At 40.9% G+C, this 25632-nt stretch overlaps 1 protein-coding gene across 3 annotated transcripts in view; it reads right to left on the bottom strand.

The window, feature by feature from the left end:
• Positions 1 to 940: 940 nt before the first annotated feature.
• GAD1 (glutamate decarboxylase 1) overlaps positions 941 to 25632 on the bottom strand; it is a 37426-nt gene continuing 12734 nt past the window's right edge. For 2 of the 3 annotated variants that reach the window (XM_059927244.1, XM_059927243.1), the window contains exons 5-16: positions 22838 to 22928; positions 15524 to 15636; positions 14260 to 14375; positions 14100 to 14179; positions 13821 to 13875; positions 12438 to 12554; positions 11176 to 11240; positions 7850 to 7928; positions 6461 to 6610; positions 4258 to 4365; positions 2708 to 2797; positions 941 to 1129 (exon numbers count right to left, since the gene is read on the bottom strand). In XM_059927244.1, the coding sequence (XP_059783227.1) occupies positions 956 to 1129; positions 2708 to 2797; positions 4258 to 4365; positions 6461 to 6610; positions 7850 to 7928; positions 11176 to 11240; positions 12438 to 12554; positions 13821 to 13875; positions 14100 to 14179; positions 14260 to 14375; positions 15524 to 15636; positions 22838 to 22928 (1238 nt within the window). In that variant the 3' untranslated portion in view covers positions 941 to 955. Of the gene's footprint in view, positions 1130 to 2707; positions 2798 to 4257; positions 4366 to 6460; positions 6611 to 7849; positions 7929 to 11175; positions 11241 to 12437; positions 12555 to 13820; positions 13876 to 14099; positions 14180 to 14259; positions 14376 to 15523; positions 15637 to 17571; positions 17609 to 22837; positions 22929 to 25632 lie in introns of those variants that run through there. The other variant, XM_059927245.1, reaches the window with a different exon arrangement.

The raw sequence follows: 25632 nt of genomic DNA, 5'->3' as shown, positions 1-25632 counted from the left end.
CCATATATACGTTATGTACAGTATCAGAGTTCTCTTACAGACAGTAAACTTATTTTTAAATCATTATTTTAAGGGCACTCTAATATAAATACAAGTCTCACTAATTTTAATCTTTTCTCTTTGGCTCACAAGTGCACGAAAATACCATAATCAGTTTTCAGAACTTACTGCGTTAATATATAAATAAGATACATTACAAATGGGAAGAAAATACAAGACGCCTCTTTAACATGGTAAATCTCTGAATATAAATAAGCAAATATTTCATATACCTACTGTTAAACAGTCATTGAAATCATTACATGTGTTCTTCCACTCCACCCCAAGGTCAGACAACAGAAATATCCACAATCTATACAAATTAATCTCTAAAAATACAGCAATAGTACACCTGAAACAATGACTCTGCTACTGTTTTCCCCTCACAGAATACTAATGGGAATGGCGGGACTCTCGTCAGCCAGTGGTGCTTTTTCTCATCCATCATCACTTCAGGCAGGAGAAATACCGACAATGAAGTCAACTCCTGCCAACAGCATTTCCCTTGGTCCCTGACACCTGGCATATTGAAAAACATCTTTCCAGGGGTTGTTGCGCAAGCTGGTTTGCAGCATGTCTGGCCCCTCAGTAACTGCTGAAGGTAAAGTGAATTCTCATGGAGTGGGAGACATACTGCGATCTATTACTAAGCCACACTCACTATACAGACATATATTTATAGAGAGAGGTATATATAGCTGTACATATATACTGTGCTCCTAATGTGCAACTTTTGAAAAAGAACATCATTTCCTGCTAACTCTAACAAGCTTAAGTAAGGTTTTAACAGTATTCTTCAAGATATTATGTTTTCCCTCAATGAAATGGCCTATGTGTTTCAGCAACATATAGAGTTTGTTCTAGAATACCAGAGGGGAAAGGGAAGTCCCAGAAACTCGTGTTCTATGGACGGCAATTACAGATCCTGGCCCAGCCTCTCTATTTCCTCAATAAGGAAGTCGATATCAGACTGGGTAGCGGCTGGGTTGGAGATGACCATCCGGAAGAAGTTGGCCTTGTCCCCCTGAGGCTGGTAGCCAACCATGGTTGTGCCAGACTCCATCATCAGGGCTTTGATTTTCGGGGCCACCTTGTGAGGGAAAACACAAAACAAAACTCAAGACTGATACACCATGCTCTTTTTCAAAATGCAACCCATTTCTTAGTTGGAAAAAAGAGCAATTTTATTACTTGTACAAGTTTCTTCCTTGGCTAGTATCTAATGACTAATTTTTTAAATTGACATGTAGTTGATTTACAACATTGTGATAGTTTCAGATGGACAGCAAAGTGATTCAGTTATACACACATATATATATTCTTTTTCAGATTCTTTTCCATTATAGGTTATTACAGGATATTGAATGTAGTTCCCTGTGCTATATGGTAAGACCTTGTTGTTTATCTATTTTATATAAAGTAGTTTGTATCTGCTAATCCCAAACTCCTAATTTATCCCTCCCCCATCCCCTTTCCCCTTTGGTAACCATAAATTTATTTTCTATGTCTGTGAAGTCTGTTCCTGTTTTGTAAGTTCATTTATATCATTTTTTTAGATTCCACATTCACATTCCATGTGATATTTATCTTTTTCTGACGTACTTCACTTAGTATGATAATCTCTAGGCCCATCCATGTTGCTGCAAATGACATTATTTCATTCTTTTTTATGGCTGAGTAATATTCCATTGTATATATGTACCACATCTTCTTTATCCATTCCTCTGTCTATGGACATTTAGGTTGTCTCCATGTCTTGGCTATTGTAAATACTGCTGCTATGAACAATGGGGTGCACGTATCTTTTCGAATTAGAATTTTCTCTGGATATATGCTCAGGAGTGGGATTGCTGCATCATATGGTAACCTTTTGTTTAGTTTTTTTAAGCAACCTCCATACTGTTCTCCATAGTAGCTGCACCAATTTACATTCCCACAAACAGTGTAGGAAGGTTCCCTTTTCTCCACACCCTCTCCAGCATTTATTATTTGTAGGCTTTTTGATGATGGCCTCTAATGACTGTTTAAGTCTACCCAATCACACATTCCTACAGAAAGTACTGTGCAACTGAATTTTGAAAGTCGGACATAGGACAATGATAATAAATTCAAAATCAAAAACAAAAATGAAAAATTCACATGGCCAACAACACAAATTAGGGCTTCTGTATAATCCAGTGCCTAGGATACTGTCTGGCGCATGGCTTCTGCTCAGCAAATATTTGCTGAATGGTTAGATGAATGAAATATTATATAAATTAAATACAATACAAACAACTATAAGTAATATATAAACTAGATATAGAAACCGACAACTAGAATGAATCAGCATTAGAGCAGACTTGAACTTAGTAAAAGATATTTTAACAGACATAGTGTAATACGAAAGTTCCTAGGAATATGTATGTTATTCAACTGCCCTGCATATGACCCCTCTAATGACGAACACCAACCTAAGGCAGGGATGCGTCCCCCAGAGGTTCCCACGGATCTGAACCACAGTGAGGGGACAATTCAGACCCAAGAAGACTATAACAAGATGTTTCCCTACCACCCCAAGCCTTTAGCTTTTATTTCTCCTCTGTTAGAAAGACACATGAGAGTGAGTATGTTCTGACCAGCCAGAGAAACTGCAGAGGGTTAGATGAGACAAGGAGTGATTCCATACCTTGTGTAGTTTTTCCCGTCGCTCAGGGCTATCCAGAAGGCCCCTTAGGCTTTGTGGAATATACCAGAAACAGACATTCGTGTGCTCAGGCTGTGGAGATTTTCACAGACAAGCATGCATACAAACAAAACAGAAAAATTATGAGAACTTGAGAGAAAGCTGTCCCAAAACCCCTATGGACCCTTGGCAGAAGTCTCTCAGACAAAAAAAAAGGATAAGAAAAGGCTTCATGTTACTTCTACACCTGGGAGAACAAAGCCTGGTTAATCCCATCATCTCTGACAAGAGAGCTGTTTCCCATAACCCATTTTCTAGGTGACTAAAGTTACCCACCTTTCAACACTGAAATGTTAAAAAAATTACATTTGGGTCATTTTAAAAAGGGGTATTATCCATCTTGCCATTTTGTAGTGCCTAATGTATAGAAGATTCTCAAAACATAGTTAATTTTATTGGTACTGAATACTTTGAGTTTACTCTATCGATAATGAACTTTCTCTGAAGACTCAGGATTATCATAATGAACATTAAAACTGGTTCTAATTTATAAGACAGGGCTTATTGAGATGCCTAGAACTGTTTAGTGTTCCTGCCCTAAAGACTCTCATGCTTTTTAAGTCCTTCTGTATTCTTGTTATAGTTTTTCAGTTTCCTTCCTAGTTGCTGTCTGCCATCACTGTGCCTGCCTCTCATGGTCTAGAGACACTACATTTGTTTTAACCTGCTAGTAGAATGTTTAAATTAGTGTAAATGACGAGAGTGAGGTCCCAGAGGTGAAACGTGTGAGCACTGTATGACTGATTTGAACTGCTCAGGGCTCTCTTTCGCTCATTTGGAGACTCTCCAGTGTGTTCCTAGTAGTTTAGGTGCCTGATAAATAGACTGAATTGAATGCAGGCGGTGTTTTATTACACTGAATTATGAGTGGATTTCCTTTTGTTCAGCACTGGTTCCTATTCCAAATTTCTTCATTCAACTGCGAGCTCCAATAGGGCAGAGACAGTACCTGTTTTGGTCACTACTCTATAATCCAGCTCCTGGCCTGGGGCAAGGCACACAGCAGGCACTCAGCCAACACTGGTATGACAAGTACCTTACTGTGTGCAATGCAGATCTGAACTCAGGGCAGAGACAATTGTATCTTGCTCTCTTCATAATGAATCTATTGTAAAGTAGAACTTTAGAACCAGTCTTGGAAGACAAGGATATACCCATCCTATAAGCTTCTTGGAACTGAGGAACACTTTATCATGGAGGTATAACACCATAATAAGACCCCAGAATTATACAGGATTCAGACCTGCCAAGGAAAGACCTCTTGCCTACGAAGGGCTGGCTGAGAACTATTTCTTTATTAGAAGAGGTGAAGGGGAAAAGTCATCCCAATGCTACCGGAAGAAACACTCATGGACACAGAGGGAAGTAAATGAAGAGTGCTAGAATGAAAATTCAGAAGCAGCTTCTGGCAATGTGGGACACTACAGCTTCAGGAGCTTCCCTCAAAAGATTTTCCAGAAATGCTATACATCTAGTCCAGGATGACAACTTACCTCACCATCAAAAACCATCTCAAATTCCTCTCTGTTTTTAATCTTGGCATAGAGGTATTCTGCCAGCTCCAAGCATTTGTTGATCTGATTTTCAAAGCCCACTGTGCCCTGTTTTAAAAAAGGAAAAGTCATGTTTGTTGGTGACAGGCTGAATTTCCCTGTGATGGCATTGACAGGGCTATGCTGTCTTCGTCTATCGGAAATATACATAAGAGTATTCTTGGAGATGGTTAACAAGAACTATCTCATTAAATGTGTGTGGCTTTCTCATAGCTCTGCATGCGATAAAGTGTGCCTCATCTCTTTTGAAGGCACTCTAGTCTCTGGGCAGTTATTCTCAACAGGGCTTTTAGTTTCTTGCTAGTAATTCACAGCCTGAAGCCCATTTCTGGTTTGCTTTAGGATAATGCCACCCAAACTGCTGTCTATGGACTGAGGCCAGTCTACAAAATGTAACCAGTCCATGATAAGATGAGCCCCAAAACTGAGATTAAGTAATAAGAAACTTTTATGGTCATTTGACAGAGTAATTTTATGCCTACTGAATTGCATGTTTAAAATCGGTGTTCATACTTTGTATGGCTTTTTATTTCACCTTTCTAGCAATTCATTTATTGTAGTGCACAATAAATGAATTTAATGAAGACCAATTTATTGCACTGCTCTATGAGAGGTTAGAAAAACCCCAGCTGGTTCTTCACCACAGATAGTTGGAGAAATACTACTTTAGAACCCACCTTCCGCAGCAGGAAGTCCTGGCCAAACACGTCCCCCTCCCTCCCAGGCAGGTTACCTTCCACGTAACATGGTATTACCCCTTTTTGGTGAGAGGCAGGCAGGCAGGTGGGGAAGCACTGGTCTCAGGATGTGCCCTGAGATGGCAGTAGCTCCATCTATTGACAAACTGAGCATGAGTTTCCAAAGCCAGCATGGCTGATTAGTAACAGCAGCATGGGGGTTGCTGAGTGGGTCGGTGTTAACAAGGAGAGCAGATGCATGAGGCCTGTGGGTTGCTAATGTGTCTGGGCCAAGTCCAACACTGGCAAAGCAGCAGTTGCCTCTGAGCATGTGCTCGGGCCAGTCTACTTCCTTCTTGGGAAGGAAGCCCGCACCAGGTCCCACCTCGGTAACCAATACACTTTGAGCTAAACTTCCAGCAGACGGTTCAAGTGGTTATTGTTAGGCAAAACCAAGGCACAAATTACTGAGACAGGCCATGTGGTTATCATATTTCTGAATGATAGGGCTCTTTCTCTTGTTGCAATTTATGGCTATTTATATGCTTAAAATACCTATGATTACTTTGTGGTAGAAATCAAATTCAGACTATTTCTATATTAAGACAAAATAACTTAATGAGGAAAAAAACTAATGATCCATCAAATTCTTCTTACAGAAAAAACATTGGACTAGATGTTTGGCTGGAAAGCCTTTTTTGTTTTGGTATTAGGTGACCCGATCTTATATATGGAAATTTATTAAAATTACTTTACAGTAGAAAATAAAATGATGGTTGCAATATAAAGCTGTGAAATAAAAATTGCCCTTACTTGACTGCATACAAATACTTTTGAAATAAATAGTCCCATGGTATTCCTCTCCCTCACCCCCACTGGGGGAAGTTCCAGTAGTTTGCTTTTTTTTCTAGACACAGAAATGCAACCTGAAAGACTGATGAATGCAGACATAGCACGCCTCAGTCTCGGATTTCTTAGAATAAAGTATGCATTTTCTAGAAGAGAGTATAGAAGTACAAATAATGGGAAAGCCATTATTTAAATAGAACTTAAAACTGTCATATATATTTCCCATGATTTGAGGCCACATAAAGGAACTCAGGATTCTGCACAGAATAATGTAGTAATTTTATCTTTATCTCTTTCTCTACATCTGCACTAAATAATTTCAGCATCCCTAAGGACTGCTGTGGAAGTCCTTATCTTGGCAAAATTTTTAGTGCTTATAAGAGAAAGTTATAAGAAAAGTCATGCTAATTCAAATTGAGGAGACTGAATGGAAGGAGAGAGAATTTGACATAAGGGATGAAGTGATTTCATTTGCAAAGAAAATACAGTTAACTCAATTATCTAGATATTGATTTCACACATAATGAATTATCTGGGATATATCTTTGCCTCTCTTTTGCCAGCTAGCCTGTGCAAATTACATTTCTGCTCTATTTCCTGAATGCCCTCCTTCGTACCTTTGCTTTCCACATCAGCCAGAACTTGAAGATGTCCACATGGCGGCCACACTGAATGGCTTTATCCCCAGTGTCGTAGGAGACGTCATACTGCTTGTCTGGCTGGAAGAGGTACCCCGCACACATCTGGTTGCATCCTTGGAGGATACCCTGTCATGGAAATCAAGACAGGTGTGCATCTGTATTCACAGGGCAGAGGTGAGAATGGTTTTGAAACAGGGCAGGCCAGACTTAGGGCCACATACAACCTTTCTTCTAACGTCTCATGAGGCTGTGCACTTGTTCTGATGTCCTTCTCCAAAACCACCCTTGGAAAAACCTTTGCCCCTTCTCCTCTATCACTCTGATTGGAAACCGATCTTTTGCCTCAGATGCCAACAACAAGGGCCCACCCTAGTGTCCCTCTAAGGAGCATCTGGAAATGTGCATGGGCGTTTTGGGTCATTTCACAGGCTGGAAGTGCTATGGCATTCAGTCAGCAGGGGTTGGGGACATAAACTTCCTGTAGGGGGTGGGACAGTTTCATGCGTGGAAGAATTTTCCTCCCCCAAAGCACCCCCTAAAAAGTGTTCCAATCCTTTCTGGGAGCTCCTATGAAGTTAACAGGCATCCTACTTAGGAGTGGAGTAAAAAGCTTGTACAGGTACTGGCCCCCACAGGTTGGTGACAGGCTTTTGGGGACGCCTCAGTGTGCAACAGTTTTACTGGAGGAACAAGGCCCGCTGGGGCAGGGTCCTATTAGATTCTTAGGAAGAGAATATACTACCTATTGTTCTAAGTGCCTTTCAGGCATTTTATCAGTGCGTTGACATGGTTAAGAACTCAAGCTTTGGAGCCAGAGTACCCAAGTCTGAAATCTGGCTGACGTTTGCTAATTTGGGCAAGTTACACAACTATCGTCATTTACAGAAGCTTTTTGGTCAACATTCCTTGTTGCCCTAGGTTGACATTTGTAGCTGTGGTTCCAAATAACTTGCTTCAGCTCTTGGGACCACAAACTCATGCTAAGAACTAAAAGTATGTCCCAGTGACCACTTTTTGTCCTCACTGAGGTGAGAGTTGGCAGCTCACCCAATCACTCTCACTTTTGTTTGAACAAACACGAAGGAATGTGAAATGAAACAATGCCCTTGTATTTTCTATCACTGGCAGGGCCCTGGGGGCTGAACAAGGAAGAAGGACAGTTCAGAGCAAGGGCCAAGAGGATATGCTGGGTTAGTCGAAGGCTAAGATATGCAGGTGGGAAAGAACAGCCGTGGCAGGCCCAGTGGGGCTGTCAATCTTGTGAGTGTCTCAGCCAGTACTGTAAAAAGACCCCATGCTTTTCTCTTTTTTGTGCCTTCTCAAGGGTGTGCAGGCCACCAGCTCATCTCTGGGGGAAGGGCAGACCTTTTCCTTGACCAGGATGGCGGAGCACTGCAACAGCACGCCCATCATCTTGTGAGGATTCCAGGTGACTGAGTTGGCCCTGAAAGAAACACGTGATGCTCTGAGGAGGAGATGCAGGAGTCAGCAAGAGGCAACCGCCCTCCTGAGGACAACATCACCCACTGCAACTCAAGTCAAGACTCAACTCAAGTCAAGACTGAACTCAAGTCAAGACTCAACTCAACTCAACTCAAGTTTTCGACACCTCGTCCCCTAAATTGACTAATCAAGTGGTAAACAAATATTTTGCAGGCAGTCTCAGAGTACTAAGTGGCAGACTGCCTCTTCTAAATAACTGCTATTAATACTAGCTAACATTTACGAACAGCATTTATTACGTATCCTATTGTTCTAAGAGGGTTACAGGCATCTTATCAGTGCGGTGTCATGGTTAAGAGCTCAAGCTTTGGAGCCAGATTACCCAAGTCTGAAACCTGGCTCTGACATTTGCTAGTTTGGGCAAGTTACATAACTCCTTTGAGCCTCAGTTTTCCTGTCCGTAAAGTGGGGAGAACAGTATCTGCCTCAAGGAATTGAATAAAGGATAAAATGAGTTAGTAAATATATAATGCTAATAACCATGCTTGAATACTTAATTCTCACAACAATCCTATCATATAGGGACTATTATCACCTCTATTTTAGATGGAGAGACTGAGGCACAAAAGGGTTCAATACATCACCCAAAGTCACACAGCTGGGAAGCACTGGAGCCAAGATTCAAGTTCAGGGAGTCTAACTGTCGAGCCAGTGTTCACATCCTCTCCACTAGACTGCCTCCCTCTAGGCTACAGACTCAGCTTCTTTCTGCCTTTCCATTCTTACTAATAAATTGAACTGGTGATGCTGACCTACCTGCTTATAAGGTAGTATGAAGACTGACACATAAAAGCAAGGATCATTTGGACAATTCTAGACTTTGGCTACTTAGCAGCATTGTTTAAATGTTAAATAAACATAATCTTGCCTGTTTAGGCTGCAATGATAGCTTAACAAGCGTGGTCTCCTAGCAACCACACCACTCCGTCGGATACAATTAAATGGTTAAGGAGCACAGTAGCTAGGACATTATGGAAACAACTACGTGTAATGTTTGATGATTAAAGCTTAGGTAGCTCCTTTCCAATGGCCTAGCCCACAGCTGGGCTCTATGCTTTAATACCTGTGAAGGATGTTTTCCCCAGACATAGCAATTGGCTCGGAATTATACTGCCTCTGCTCTCCCTGGAGCTAAATTCCTGCTGCGAATTTTTAACCTCTTCATCTTGCTTAGGTGCATAAGAGGGAAAATAATTTTGTGTATACATGACCACAGGCGTACACTGTATCTCAAGAAGAAGAAAGAAAGGCATGATGTACTTTCCCCCATGTGCATAATAAAGAAAACCTTTATGAAAGAGACTGTGAAAAGTTCTAAGAAAAGTTGACTAAATGTTTATCTCATTAAAAAACATCAGTGTCGGACTTCCCTGGTGGCGCAGTGGTTAAGAATCTGCCTGCCAATGCAGGGGACACGAGTTCAATCCCTGGTCCAGGAAGATCACACATGTTGCAGAGCAACTAAGCCTGTGTGCCATAACTACTGAGGTTGCGCTCTAGAGCCCGTGAGCCACAACTACTGAAGCCTGCGCGCCTAGAGCCTGTGCTCCACAGCAAGAGAAGCCACTGCGATGAGAAGCCCATGCACGGCAACAAAGACCCAGCACAGCCAAAAATAAATAAATAAATAAATTTATTAAAAAAAAAAAAATCAGTGTCAAGCCTTATTTAGAAGGTAGTGAATTTAATCCATTTTCTCATTGCTATCATTCACTGAATCATTAAACAATTACACATAGGGACTTCCCTGGTGGTGCAGTGGTTAAGAATCTGCCTGCCAATGCAGGGGACACAGGTTCGAGCCCTGGTCCGGGAAGGTCCCACATGCCGCGGAGCAGCTAAGCCCGTGCGCCACAACTACTGAGCCTGCGTGCCACAGCTACTGAAGCCCGCGCACTTAGAGCCCGTGCTCCGCAACAAGAGAAGCCACTGCAATGAGAAGCCCGCGCACCACAATGAAGACCCAACGCAGACAAAAAAAAAATTAAATAAATAAATAAATAAATAAATAAGTTTAAAAAAACCAATTATACATAGATCTCACAAAACGTCTTAAATGTTTTTTCAATGTCCTAAAGGTCTGAAGTAAATGATTCTTTGGTGCTACAGGTGGAAAGTAATAAGACATGACGTGGATTCAATTTCCTTCAGAAGACATATGTACTTTAAAATGTTAGAAAAGAAAAAGTCTAGTGCAAAATGTTTCAAGTTTTCCTTGACTCAAAGATGGAAAATGGAAATTGCCCGAGAAATCTAAAGTACAGCTGGACTGGCTCATCTACATTTAAGATCTTGTCCTCCAAGTTAAGGGTCATATAACCATGCTTCAACGAGTCAGTCTCACTCCCTTCGATACTGGCCTTTCAAAACTGAAATGCAAGGGAAGAGGCCCAGGAGAGGTAACAAACACTGAAGCCACGGGAGCGCTCTCCCTGATGCCTGCTCCCCGTCCCCTTCTCCACCCTCAGTCCGCTCTTACTGCTGTCACTCTGCTCCAGCCACAGTGATTTCTGTGACGGTCCTTCCTCCAACTTGCCAAGAACAGTCCTACCTCTGGGTCTTTGCATTGGCCCTTCCCACCGTCTGGAACACTCTTCCTTGTATTCATGCTTCCTCTCTCCCTTCAACCCAGTATCTGCTGAAACACCTCCTCCTCAAAAAGGCCTCCAACTACCCTGTCTAAAATAGCATGGCTTGACAGATGAAATATCTCTTTGCTTATGAGACAAGTTAGGTAAGCTGAGTGTCTTACCCTTTTCCCAGCTTAAAGGGAAATGTAAGCTTAGTGAGAAAAAAGAATGAAATAAATCAGCGCCCCTTTCTGTGCCCTTGACAAACTCCCATTTAGCCTCCAAATCCCCACACTGGTAAGTCTCTCTTCTCTCCTACCCGGGCACCTTGCAATCACATCTATTGTTGAGCTTATCACATGGTGTGGTAACTATCTGCATACTTGTCTTTTTCTCTTTCTAAATCGTGAATTGAGGCAAGAACTCATTTGACTGGGAAATCCATCATCTTTGATTTCCCAGTGCCTGGCATACAATAAGTGCTCAATAAATGCCTACTGAACAAAAGTGAGCTTAGAGTGAATAAGACGTTGGGAATCGGGGCAGGGACGTTAGGGACTCGGCGGCACAGCGTGTTGCGTGGCCTGAACGGAGGGAGGCCCTGTGCTCAGCCCTTACCTTTCTATGCCGCTGAGTTTATGGCGGTGCTTCTGAGACATGAGCAGCCCGCCACCCCAGGCAGCCTGTGAGGACAGAGAAAAAGAGAGCGAGAGGGAGCAGTGACACTGAGGAGTCCACGCCCGGTCACTTCACATCTCTAGCGAAACATGAGCGAGAATGTACACGGCGAAAAACGTAAGCTTCTCTGACAGAAGGAACCCACACGGATTGTTCCACCAGGGGCCGTTGTGCTTATTCATCGTTTATCACTTCTTCAAAAGTTCCTCCTGGTTAACGTCAGAGTCGCAGTGCAAGTGACACAGGTAAATAGGGGCTGAGCCTGCGGTGCTGAGACCCAAGGCCCAAAGTGCTCTGGAAAGCCAGGGACACTTGAGGAGCCAAGGGGCGGAGCTCCGGGAGCGACACAAAGGACTAGAGACTGCCGTCTGATTCTGCCCAGAGCAGAATTCTAAGGACTCCTGAAAAACTCACAAGGCAGCAGCCCTGGTGGGCTTGGAGGTCCCACAACCACTCCTGCAATAGCAAGACATTTTTATGTGTCCCCTGATGCATGGTGATCGAATATCTTGGGACACCATGTGACACAAGAACAGCCTTTGTTATCATTTGTCCAATAGCAGGGCAGATCACCCCACTGTCTAGTTGTGAGAAGTTCAACCCATAAAAGAATGGAGAGAGAAAAAGGAAAAAACACACCCAGTCACACGTGTGAAAATGTACGTCTTATGTTCCTAGGAAAATTTGGAACTAAATCTCTTAATTGATAACACCTTCCATATACTGCCTTATTTTTCCTACATGTACCAGATATGCATTTCTTTCTTTCTTCTTTTCTTCCTTTCTCCTTCCTTCCTTTTTTTTTTTGGAAGAAAAGTGTCATAGATGGCTGGACTGAAGGCAGATATCTGAGTGCCCAGATTCAGACTCATGGTCACTTTCTATACGTTGTATCTTACATCTTTTCCCTCTGAAATCAGTTGTCCTTCACTCTTAGACATTTGTTCAGACAAAAGCTTTCCGGGAAAGTGATAGAGATGAAATTCTAGGATGAATCGCAGATGACAGCAATTGGCCAGTAAGGACTGGGTGAGCCCCAGAGGATGGACAGGCGTGAGGTGTGCACCTGTCATGAATGGCCTGCTAGGGGCCAGAGAAATGTAGTGGGGAGAGAGGCAATGGGAGAAGCTGGAGGCAACTTATAAAGCAGAGCTGCTTCCACCCCACGACAGGACCAGGCCACTCTGAGTTACAGCACTTACATCGACATGCAGCCAGAGGTTGTATTTCTCACATATATCTGCAATCTCCTGTATGGGATCAAAAGCGCCATAAACAGTCGTGCCGGCAGTTGCATTGACATACAGAGGAATGTATCCCTATAAGGTAAGAGGGACAAGCTGATTAGTCTTTCTAACCTCCCTCCTTTCCACATGAAGGAGAATTACTATAGCATTTATTTCCAGCAGAGATCAGCTAAGCTGGTGTGTTATCAGATACTATATCTGGGACTATTCTCTGTAGCTCATTCACCATTCCTTCATTTATTCAACAAATATTTTTGATGACTTTCATGTGCCAGGCCCTGTTGTGGATGCTGGGAATACAGCAGTGAGCACAAAAGACGAATATTTCTGTCCTCGTGGAGTTTGCATTCTTGTGGGGAGTGACTGACAGTCAACAAAATTAAATAAGCAAAATAAATAGCATGTTTAGTAGTGATAAGTTCTATGGCAAACAATAAAGCAGGAAAGAGTAATAAGTGGAATGATGGGCAGGTATCTGAGTGTCATCTGGACATTCTACATTTTAGAAGCTGTGCTGTTCTAAGTGTATTGATGTAATAATAATACTGAAGCATTGTTTGGTTATTGAAAACAGGTCTATACACCGTTTCCCTAAGAGTAGATACAGTAAAATTTTGGTGTGAACAAGAAATAGATGAGAAAGTGAAGTAATAGAGCTCAGACAGGGTTAGGGAAATCTATGAGTTCTAGGAGCTCCCCCTCTGCCCCTTGCTCAGTCCTAGCGACATTTCTATCCGTCTCTGCTCAGACCCGGCAAACAATCATAGTTAGAGAAGGAGGTACAAGAATGTAACCAAAACAACGAGTTGGTAAATGGCCTGACAGGTACTTGGCAGTGCCTCGTGGATATATCTGTTCTATGCGATTTTTCTGTTTAAGAGAATTTATTGAGGCTGGATTCACCAAGTATTATGGGCCAACTGCCAGGGCATGCAAGCAATTTGCTAAATAGAATCCTAACCTTAAATGATATTTGTTAAAATGAGATTATACCTAACAAGTAGCAAGTGAAAACCTCAGTTAGGCTGCATCTTCATGAGACGCGGATAGTGGATTTATTGAAGTACATCGAACTAGTCATTTGGCACAGTGAAGACAGAACAAGTGGTTTAATGACTGAATTTTCCACTTTTCAAAAAAAATTGATATTGTGTAGACACAGCTTTAAAGCCATGTCAACACACAAGTTGAAAATAAGCAAACATCTGAGAAAAGAATTTTAGAAACACAATAAAATTATCTCTTATATTATCAAACACTTTTATTGTCTAGGGCAGAAAGAAGGTATTTTAAAAAATCTATATTCACCAGAGTTTAAATGCACCATAGAGTACATACCTTTTGCTTGGCTTCAAGAATTTTTGCCTCTAAATCAGCTGGAATTATCTTCCCCCTGTAATTATTGTAAAAGGAGAGAAATGAAAATGAACAATCAGTGAGATTGCACATGGAAAAAAACTTCAGCAGCAGCAGAAAGTAATTTAATCAGATATTTTCAACAGACCATTAGCAGCTTGGCACACTGTACTGAGTCAGTCCTTAAGCACAATAAAACAAATTTAACAGATGAGCACATTTAATACATCAAGAACCTAATATTCACTCTCCCCTGCCTACCTTTCATTGCACTTTATCAAAATCACATTGTCGGTTCCAAAGCCAAGTGCAGCCCCAGCTTTCTTTATGGAATAGTGACTCTGCAACAGAGGCTGGAGGTTAGATGTTAGACAGTCCCTTGGAAAACACCACAATGCATGAGCAAGAGCACCCAACTCACGTGTTCTGAGGTGAAGAGGACCAGCTTGGGTACGGCCGCCATGCCCTTTGTCTTAACTTCCGGGAAGTACTTGTAGCGAGCAGCCATGATGCTGTACATGTTGGATATGGCTCCCCCTATCGGCAAGCAGACACATTGGGAGCTGTTGGGACTCCCTCAATACTGTTTCTAACAACAAAGGCTGACGTGGTGTCTCAAGAGACTAGGGAGGTCAGAAAGGGGAAGGACAATATCATGCATGATAGGTTTTGCTGGCTTCCTTATTGCCAGGGCTTCCCTCTGGCCCCTTTGCCCTGGAAATATAAATAATCACACTTATTACCAAAGCCATTTAGGCAATTTGGCTGGAGGTGATTCACGTACTCTGGTGCCTGTCCCACCTTGAAGCCTAGACAGGAATATAAGGGGTGGCAGAAGCAGCGGCTGCAAAGAGACAGGTGAGTTACAACCCTCCTGCTTCCATTTTCTGCTCAATCTATTTACTGAACAAAGATGAATCTTTTCTCTGAGTCAGAAAGACAGAGAAAGAGAGAGTAATAGAGCCTATGGAAGGAAACAGTGACATTGCCTGGATACTCTCCTCAAAGAACAGCCCAACTGAGTTATTGAGTCATTTAGAAGAACTCCAAGTGTATTAAAATAAAACCAAACTCGTGTTTACTTAAATCAAGATGAAAGAACTGAGGTAACCAGGTACGTCTGGCCAACACAAACGAGTCATGTTTGCATCAGTTACCTGACAAACAGGCAAATTCATGGACTGATTCAATTGCCTGAACAATTGCAATTTTTATTTTTTCTCTTCCCTTTGTACACAATCACACTGTCTCTGACACCACTCCAAACTCCCTCCTTTCTACAAGATTATCTGTCCTTGTTTTAAAGATTCTTATTGTATCTATATTGAACTAGAGATTTAAAGTAGATATACTATTTTGGCCATAATTGATCTGTCCACTGATAATCTTGATTCTCTGATCCCCAGCTTAATCAAACTGCTATTGACAGACCAGAGCTGTTTAGCATGATTTAGACACAGCCTTTGTCAGTTTGTACAGGTTTAGGCACAGCCTTTGTTGGTTAGTTAGTACACATAGAATGTAGCATTCTTGCTAGTCTTCACTCTGACAAAGGTAAGAAGGCAGGACTATTGAAAAAATTGTTATTCTTCTACAGACTCACTTTGTGTTTAGTGTTCTCACAGATCCCAAGGATCCATACTGCAAACCTTGAGGAGAGTCGGGGAAAGAGAACAGAAACCTACCAGGAGAAAATATCCCATCACCATCTTTACTTGACCATCCAACTATCTCTCTCATCTTCTTAAGTGTTATTTGCTCCATGAGGACAAACACTGGTGCAATTTCATATGTAAACCTGGAAAGGTGGTGAGAAAAAGAATGAAAATAAAGAAGTCAAACCACTTATTTGGGGAACACAGATAACCAGTTTAGTATTTGTACTTGGGTTCGAATAAAAGATGTTTAAAACCACTAAAACAATTAATTTCCTGGAAATGCACTGTCATCAATCATAAAATGTCAGAAACCAGCCTGGGTTACCGAGAGAGGTGGTGGAAGTACCTGCTCTGTGTGTGATTCTTCACCAACAAAATAGACTTTCATCTCAATGGAATGTCTTAGGTGTGGTCCACCCAGAGAAATAGAAGGAAAGAAAATGACTTTTCTGGGTCCCTTTCACCTCTAAGATTATATAGGATGATGCAAATGCTAATTGAAAAAATGTATTCTAAATTCTATATAAATGGTTTGCAACATTTAAAAAAACTGACTGCCAACTTCACACCTGTAGAATTTATAAAACCCAGAGCCAAAGTCTATTTTTAAATTTTTTTTGGCCGAGGTAGGTGGCTTGCAGGATGTTAGTTCCCTGACCAGGGACTGAACCCGCGCCCTCGGCAGTGAAAGCACGGGGTCCTAACCACTGGACCATCAGGGAATTCCCAAAAAGTCTATCTTTTAAAAACAATGTAAATATCTGAAAGCTAACCATGAAGATAATTGGAAGTATTGACCTAGGTTTTAAAGATCTCAATATAATCATCTACATGGTTTTTCTACTGATAATCCCTAAGGACAGCAATGCTTCTATAATTCTCTGAAGTCGATATCTGTCAAGAATAATTATAAGTGATGATTTTCTAATTACCAATTACAAAAAAACAAGAAGAATGTCAACTGGCATACACAGCTAACTGTGGGCATCAAGATATTCTGGTAGGGGCTTCCCTGGTGGCGCAGTGGTTGAGAATCTGCCTGCCAATGCAGGGGACACGGGTTCGAGCCCTGGTCTGGGAAGATCCCACATGCCGCGGAGCGACTAGGCCCGTGAGCCACAATTACTGAGCCTGCGCGTCTGGAGCCTGTGCTCCACAACAAGAGAGGCCGCGATGGTGAGAGGCCCGCGCACCGCGATGAAGAGTGGCCCCCGCTTGCCGCAACAAGAGAAAGCCCTCGCACAGAAACGAAGACCCATGCAGCCATAAATAAATAAATAAATAAATAAAATTAAAAAACACAAAAAAACCAGCAAAGTTTCACTTCAATGTGATTCTTTAAAAAAAAAAAAAAAAAAAGATATTCTGGTAGGGTAGCTTTGTCTTCTAACTAACTGACTTAAAAGTAGCAAGCCATGCTCTTCTCAAAGCCGTTCAAAACAGAAGCACAGTCTGGTGACTAATCATTGAAACAAAATCATGGTGCCAAGGCATAGGGCTTAAGAGAAATCAAAGAAGGTCCATCTACAGAAAATTAAACCAGAAAACAAAAAGATATTTACTAACTGTGAGACTCTTTGTCTTTCTTCTTTTTGCTTGGCCTTCTCAAGCATTAGAGTTTGTGGGCTCGGCTCAGACAATGCTCACCGAAGGGAGATTCCTAGATTGACTCAGCCAAGTGATATGGGGAGACTTCATCCCTGGTTAGGGTGTTTAGGCTGAATGCAAATGCTGAGAATTAATGGGAATTTTTGCTGGCTTCATGATTTAGAAAAGCTATTTGCAAGGATGAGATAACAATTGTTGTACAAAGACCCAGGTGAAGGTACTAAATTTTAATCATGGAGAAAAATAAAGCAATCAAATTAATCACATGGTGGTAAAAGAGGACAAAAAGATCCTGAAGGATCCTCAGGGTATATCTCTTGGTAGAAGAATTTTGTTTGCAAAAAGAATATGTCCATTTTCCTTGGGAGGACCCTTGAAATTTAGGAGGAAGACCCTTGGAAATCATGTGTTCAGTTACCATCACCTCTGGAGGTCACAATCATGCTTTGGTTCTGCTCTGAGCCCCATCACCGTAGCAACCAACACTCCCTCATGTCTGATGGCCTGATAAAGGAAGAAGAAGAGAAGGATTCCTGGTTTAGCCTGTGCTGAGTGTACAAGGGGCAAACTCATGATGTGGTTCTAACCATTCTTGAACAAATGCATTATCAACAGTGCCACTGATTGTTGGAAATGTTGGAATGGCAAAAATGTTTGCATGGTGAAGAGGTACTAGTGGCAGTGTGTGTGTTTAAGTCTCACAGTACCAAATGAGAAGGCTCTCTAGGGTAAGGCAAGGAACCAATGGAATCATACACCATAATATCAGAACCTTATCAAGGATTGGATGAAAGCTGGACCAGAGTCAAGTCAGTGCAGGAACCACATGGGGAAGGGAGAAAGGATGGGGTTGAAGGCCAGAGGGTTGGTCCACTTCAGGATTTGAATCAATTTAGGCCCCAGGTTTGCATGAATTAGTCTTCTTACCAGGAATATGGCTATTACTCTCAGGATCAGAAGGAAGAGTCTAGAGAGTTTGATCGTGAGATTATCTGATCTCATCTATCTCAGGTTCCTTATTTATGCCAGGTTCCTGATTCTGAAACCTTTCTTTCAGTTCTGTTCAACAAATATTTAATGAATGACTATTTTCTGCCAAGTAGCTTTTTACGTACTGAGGAGACAAAGATGTCATAAGACACAATTCCCAACCTTGAGGAGGAAGCTTACTAGGATGAATCCAGCATCTTGGCCTTAGCTGCATCCTATGTGACAGTTGCTGCCTGGGTCTGAAGGACCAGTTACCCCACAGCTAACACCAAGCTTATTCCGATTCGTTACCTTAGTCCTGACATCCTCTCCTGGAAGCTGGTAGATTGCCCCATGGCTGTTGATCCTCAGCCAGGCCTGTCACATGGGCTGACGTGGTGCCCCTGTTCCTGACACTTCCTCTGAACTTGCCTTCTCATCCTGGGCCGTGTTTACAACTGGGAGTCTGCCTGCACCCAAAGCCTTAGAGAAGACCTTGAAGTTCACCCTAGAGCAGTGGTTCTTAACTTAACTGAGATCACAGACACCTTTGGGACTCCCAGGAAAGCTATGGTCCCTCTCTCCAGGAAGAAAATGAGGATATGCACATCATTTTGTATACCCTTGTAGCAGAGTCTCCTCTTGCACCTGGGACTCCAGGTTTGGTACCCCTTCCGTAAATGACAGATGAAAGTGGACAAAGTCAAGAGATCAAAGGTCAAATATGGATTCAGAAGAAGCTGGTTTGATGCTAAAGTCATAGTACAAGATGACATTTCAGAATCGGAGGATAAGAAACTAAACCTGCTAAAAGCTCTAGGTTGAAGCATAAGAACATGGGATTGAAAGTAAGCGTTTAAAAACAGTATGATTGTGACATTCAGGGAGTGACACTAAAGGATAGTTTTTATATTCTGAGTAGGGTAGTGAGTCAGCCCTGTTTTCGTAGTTCAACTCACCTTCCCAGTGGGATTAACCGAGGCAAATTGATTGTTAAGCTGATTTTCTCTTATGGCAGAATCTGCTGGTTGCTAACCAGTATCAAAATTTCCCGTCCTTCATTCAGTTTTATTTGGAGTTGCAATTCATCCAGATCAAAGACTGTATTTTCTAGCCTCCCTAGGTGTGGCCATTGGATTAAGTTCTAGCTAAAGAGATGCTAGGAGAAATGTCTTGTGGAGCTTCTGAGAAGGTTTCTTAGAAGGAAAGAGTGTGTTTCCCTTTTGCCCTTCCTCCTTCCCTCTTTTCTTTCTTTCCTTCCTTCCTCCTTCCTCCTTCCACCTGCACTCCTTCCTGAGATCTGGAACACAGAAATGATGGCTGGAACTCCAGCAGCTAAATTGCACCATGAAGTAACTTTGAAGATGAGAGCCACATGCCTCAATATGAACCAGTAAGGCACAAGGATCCTGCATCCCTGGTGACTGACAAACCAGGAACTTCTTTAATGAGAGGAAGAAATAATTTTCTATGTTGATTCTCTAACTTGACACTCCTCTTAGATTTTATCCTCCTTATGGATGTGGTGGGTGGCCCATCTTTACCTTAAAAGATAACACACCTGAGGGGGAGCTTAGTGAGCCCCTTTGGTGTCCAGAAATGATGAGACACAGAAACAAAAGAGCTGGGAAGTTGAAGGGAGGGGTTGCAAATGGCAACAGTGACCTGTGGGTTGGCTGCCTTTCCTGGGTGTGTGCATTGTACCTTGTATACACTGGGCACTTAAGACTGGTGTCTTTTTTAGTCTTCAGAACCACTATGTAAGGTGGATACAATTATTCTTCATTTTTCTGAAGAAGAAACTGGGGTTCAGAGAAATTCAGTGAGTTGTTTCAAGATCTCACATGTAGGATGTTTCCAAGCTGGAATTCCATGTCCTTTACATCACAGCTGCTTTTCTATGACAAATGAGAACTACTTACTGCAGGCTCCTCTGTAACAACCTGCGTACTAGTATAAAATGACTGATAACCCCCATAGAAAATTTCTCCTGTGTAATTTCTATGAAAATAAAGTGCTAGATACTTGAAATCATAACCTCATAACAAAGGGCTGTGATAGATCTTGCCTCTAGGATTATGTATTAATGTCAGGTGCTTGAAGGCAGGCTGTTGTTTACACCTGCTCGGTGGCCGTGTTTTGGAAGAAAAGAGCTGTACATGCCATGGCCAGCTGCACACTGGTGACGTTTTCTTTGGATCTTCACTGAGTCCTAGCTTGGAAGAATATATCTCAAAGCTGAATGCACAGGCAGGTGTGAAAGCATGGGCATAAACGTTCCTTCTATTCTAACCATCAGATACCTTACACTTTGTCACTTGGATTAAGATATTGGATAGTTCTTTTAGAGAGAGTATACTGAGGAATGTAGTTATTATTCTCGATTACCAGTGCCATCCAAACGCAATGAAGTACAGGTCAAAAAATTGAGTGTATCACTAATTAAATCCTACTCTGCCAAAAAAGATCCTTTTGCCATTCTTACCCAGGCTTATTTTGAACACTGTTCCCAGCTGGAGAAGGAATTGTCACAAGGGAGCAAGTTTCTGCACAAGCTCCTGACAGCACTGCCACATTTCATGATCTTCCAGGGGAACCGGCTTAGAACAATTTCTAGATAATAGTTATTACTTCTTCAGACAATGCCTTGTCTCTAGAACTGACAGAAACTATTTCAGTATTTTAAATAACCTTTGCTATCGATCTGTTGGAATTGGATCATATTTTATAAATATCCACTGTTCAGTACAGCTGCAATTACTATGTGCCATTTAGTTGGACTGGCCTTGACCTCAGATGGTTGGACAATATTTTAGCGTTTCATGGCTGAGCTGAGGTAAGGGAAGAGTAAGGGACTTTCATTTTATGAACACATACAAAAAAAAAAAAAAAAAAAGGAGAATTTGTGAGATTTCCCTGGTTAAAGAAAAGACTTTTAGGAGAATATGTGGTCAGAAATGGTTCAACGGGGTGAATTCCTTTTATTTACCTTGAGACTGAGCTATATATATTAGGAAATCACAGCTGAGAGGCCTACAGAATACACACTTAAAGACACTGGGCGAATTTGGTGCCTATATTAATAAGGGTACTTGGGCCTTAATGGGTATGTACCTTTATTTTTCCCATTTATTTTCTAAATAGTTAAGTTTTTTTTTTAAAGCTGTACTTTCTAATTAAAATCATTCCTTAGTGTGAGATGTTTCAGTTAAACATTACTGTCTTTTTTCAAGTTATAATTAATATATTATGATGTCTGTGCTTGCTGATATATTTTTATTTCACAAACCATAAACATAAAGACTGCAAAGGGGAGATTTTTGTTGAGGAGATCATACAGGTGATTGTATCTTTGACCTGAATTCCTCCCAGCCCTTCAGAGCCTCAGTGATCCAACATGAACGTTCTGTGACGTTAACCTTGACTTGCAAGTAGGGAGCAGGAAAACCATTTGACTTTTCAATCAATTTAATCTTTTATGCCTTTTAGCACTAATGGTTTCACTTGTCACATTTGCTTTTTAAATGCTGTTGTTGTTTTAAATTAGCAAACAGAGCAGGAGGCCTTAATTAATAGAAACTTTTCTGAATGTAGTTAAGTATTTTGAGTCACAGCATTAAACAGCTTTGGAACACACACAAATCAATATATAAGTTTAAAATGCCCTTTCAGGCTCTGTGGCTGGTAGTAGTTTAAGAAAAATAGAATACCTTGAGCTTTAATAACTTACATTCTATCTTGACGTCAAATGGAATTTCTCATTTTAAATAATACCACCCTTTCACCTAAATTCATTTTTCAAATCTACCACGAACTTAAAAAGCATACGGTTATTTTCCAAATCTTTCCACAGTGACTAAACTACGTAATTCTTATGTAGTTATTTTTAACTTACTGCGATAACCTTGTTTTATTATTTCCCTCTGGATACTTTCATAGAATGTGGTACCACTGTCTGGATACAGAGAGAGTGGTAAAACATTATCTTAGCGTTGAAAGAAAAGGCAGTACTTAGTAGGTTATGATACCCCTCCATCAACTTGTAACCTGTGCTTGTCTCCAAAGATGGCACGTGTGTGTAGAAGAAACTGTGGGGTGATTACCAGAAGACTACCCAGGTATTACTTGCACACACAACCCTCCTACCGCCAGGACCTTAGAGACAGTTTCAAATAAATTTACAAGCACTTAGAAACAAACAAAGGCTTTGCCTACTCAAGTATGAAAAAAATTTCACATTCAGAAAAACAATCAGTTATTTTGAAAGGGATATATAATTCCTTTCAAAGGAATATCACTACATGAATTGTTTTAGAATTTTTAGTTGAACAATAGGCTGATCAAATTGGTTTGTGGCTTTATGGCCCCTTAAGTTATGAAGAAAATATGACCTAAATGATAAGGAGCAATATGCTTGGGTGGGAAAATGGACCAAGATTATACCCCAGAACATGATCTCTTTAAATAGATCATTAAGAAATATGGAGTCTTTTAACATGAAGTTTCACACTAAACTTTGAAAGCTAGAGTTATTACTTCTTATGACCATGCTCTTATTAAACTGCATTATTCAATTAAAAAATAGTTTATCAAGTATCTATCATTAACTCACAGCTGTGATAAACCTAAAAGATTTTAAGAGAAAAGATGACTAGGGCAAACTGTAATAAAATTATTATAGAACCATTGGAATTGGACTCTTAATACAACAAGCCAAACTCAGACATCATGTTTGCTTACAAGAAAATAATATGTGGGACTTACATATTGGTATTGGCAGTTGATGTCAGCCATTCGCCGGCTAAACCAATGATATCCAATCCAGTGGAGAGCTGGTTGAAAAATCGAGGATGACCTAAAGAGGTAAGTAACAGACAAGCATCAAGGCAAATCCAGATTTTTCAAGCTGTCTTCAAATCAAAAGGTCCACTCCACTAGGCCACAGTGATGGGACCTCTAGCCCAATGGTCTAATAGGGTTGCCCAAGAATACTGAAGGAAGGGCACGTTGACCCACCCTATACCAACTTTAACATTGAAGATGTCTCCCAAACTTACATGTTTCTAAAGCATTATGCTTTTAAATTAAAAAAAATCCAAGGTCATAAAACAAGTAACCTGTCCAGTATCGTTGATTTCCAGATGAGCTCCTCTGTTGTACTTTTTAAAATACAAATCCGGATGTGGTGGTCCTGTTTTTCTCCATAAATATTTCAATTTTTAATTTAACACCTCAAGCTTTTATTCCCCAAATCAAGGTATGCTGATGGAGGAGGAGAGGCTGCAGGCCTCAGAAGGGGTCAGTGGCTCTGTGAACCGAACCAAGCCCAGGGTTAAGTGCCAGCTCTGAGGCTGATGCCGAGGCATGACATCACTCTCTGGACCTCTGTGTCAGTCAAATGCGATGTCAAGCATTGGTGTGTTTTGCCTACATATAGTCAGGCGACTGTTAAACTAGATGTATTGCTGAGATGACCTGGCATCTGCTCTGTGAAACAGGGGCAGACACAGCCTCATTCACTCATTGAGTTGTTGATAGAATAATTTTTATTATTATGTAACTCAAAAGTCCTTTTCAACCCACTCTATGCTTTATCAGGCTTTGTTCTCAGCAAATTCAGGATTACTGCCAAATTTTGGCCAACTTGGCGTTCACAGAAAAACTCAACCCCATAGAGCAGGCTTGGCTTGGCTGTCACAAAGGAGTCAACGCAATAGATTATCTAGGGGTGTGTGACAGAGAACTGGTGTTAGAAAGATGTGCTGACTGCTGTGTTTCCAGCGGAAATTGCTTTTGCCTCTGAAATAACTGTCAGAGAGCTAATGTTGGAATGTTCCTGGTCTAAGTCCCCTCTCTGAGGAAGTCTATCCTTCCCTCCTTGTGATAAGGACTCATTCAGAACATCTAGACTAGGACTTCTAATAGCAGAATATACCGATCCCTGCACCTCAAGAGTCCTCGAAAAATAATACTGATCTTTAGAAAGAATAAAAGAAGCATAAACAGTAAGCTTAGTGTAAATTCAAGGCCAGATTTCAGACATTCATGTAGATTACTCTAAATAGCTTAAACTGGTCCATTTTGCTCTACTCGGCTCAGTGCCAACAAAATCTATGAGATCTCCTACAACATAACTAATTTTGTTGAAGTCCATTTAAATATAAATATGTATATACATATATATATACATATACGCACACACACATAATACCCATTTGAAAACTTTTAACAACAAACATTTAATTTTAAGACAAGATTGAATTATAAATAAATGCAATCACACCATTTGACAATGTATCAAAATCACATCGCATAGCAGAGACAAAAGATGGACACGGACAGACAGACAGACTGACACAAATAGCCCTCAAACAAAAGCGAAACAGTATCTCACGGTCTATTAAAATATAAAAGGACACAAAGTCCCCCCAAACCTTACTTTCCTCTTATGGCTATAGCTTAATGAAGCCAAAATCTCATACCAGAATTTCTATCAAGCAACAAAATGACCTAGTTTAAATTTCAATTTCAACTGTCTATAGTCAACAAAAATACTAACAGATGATAGACATGGTACTGAGCAGCCCACAGCTTAGAGTCAGGTTGGAGAGAAAGAAAGAATAATTTTTTAAAGTAAAATTTTTGAACAAATAAGCTTCAAAAAAAAAAAAGAGATGGAGGAAGAAATCTGTTGATTAAGAGACATATTAAGCAATTGCAATGTGAGGGACTTATGTGGATCTTGACTCAAACTGTAACAAAATAAAACATTTATGACATTCATGAGACAATTGGAAATTTGAACACTGACTATGTGATATTAAAAAATTATAAATTTTTTTTGGATGTACCAATGATAATGTGGTTTTTTTAAGAGTCCTTGAGGATAAAAAATATTTATGAATGAAATAATACTATGCTGGAGATTTGCTTCCATATAGTATAGAAGAGAGGGGAGTGGGTGGGGTGTCAGATGAAACTACACTGGCAAGAGCTGCTAATAGCTGAAGCTGGGTGTTGGGTATACAGGGTTCATTACATTATTTTATTTTTGTGTAAGTTTAAAATTTCCATGATAAAAAGTTCAAAAAAGGAAAACTAAGGAAGTCAGCATGTCTACTGTGACTGAGGGCTGACTAGCGTTTCTCTCAGTTCTTGGAGAATGTATATACATTGGTTCCTTTTTCAGAAGTCTTTGTTAATCTGTAGGGAAATTTCCAAAGGCCATCATCATTCCTCCACAGACGCTTCCCAGATCAGTATGTTTTCATTCTAAAACCCTATTCGTTATTCTGGCTGTGCATTAATACTCTTAAAAAATATCTTCCACTTCCACTGCAGAATACCTGTGGGTTTACTCTATTGCTCCAGTAACTACATCTAAACTACAGACCAGCAACTAGGAAATGTGTTTTCCCATGAAAGCAACAGTACACTTTGCCAGGGTCAACACTCTGTAATGCAGGTTTCACATTGCCTGAAGACTATGAACTCTACAAATGCAAATATCTGCTTCTAGAAGCTGCTCTGAAGAACAGGGATGAATGGCTCCAGGCTAT

This window comes from Balaenoptera ricei, chromosome 7 (assembly GCF_028023285.1).
Source record: "Balaenoptera ricei isolate mBalRic1 chromosome 7, mBalRic1.hap2, whole genome shotgun sequence".
NCBI classification, from domain to species: Eukaryota; Metazoa; Chordata; class Mammalia; order Artiodactyla; family Balaenopteridae; genus Balaenoptera; species Balaenoptera ricei.
Note: the sequence above shows the minus strand (reverse complement) of the source record. Positions and strands in the feature narration are given on the sequence as shown.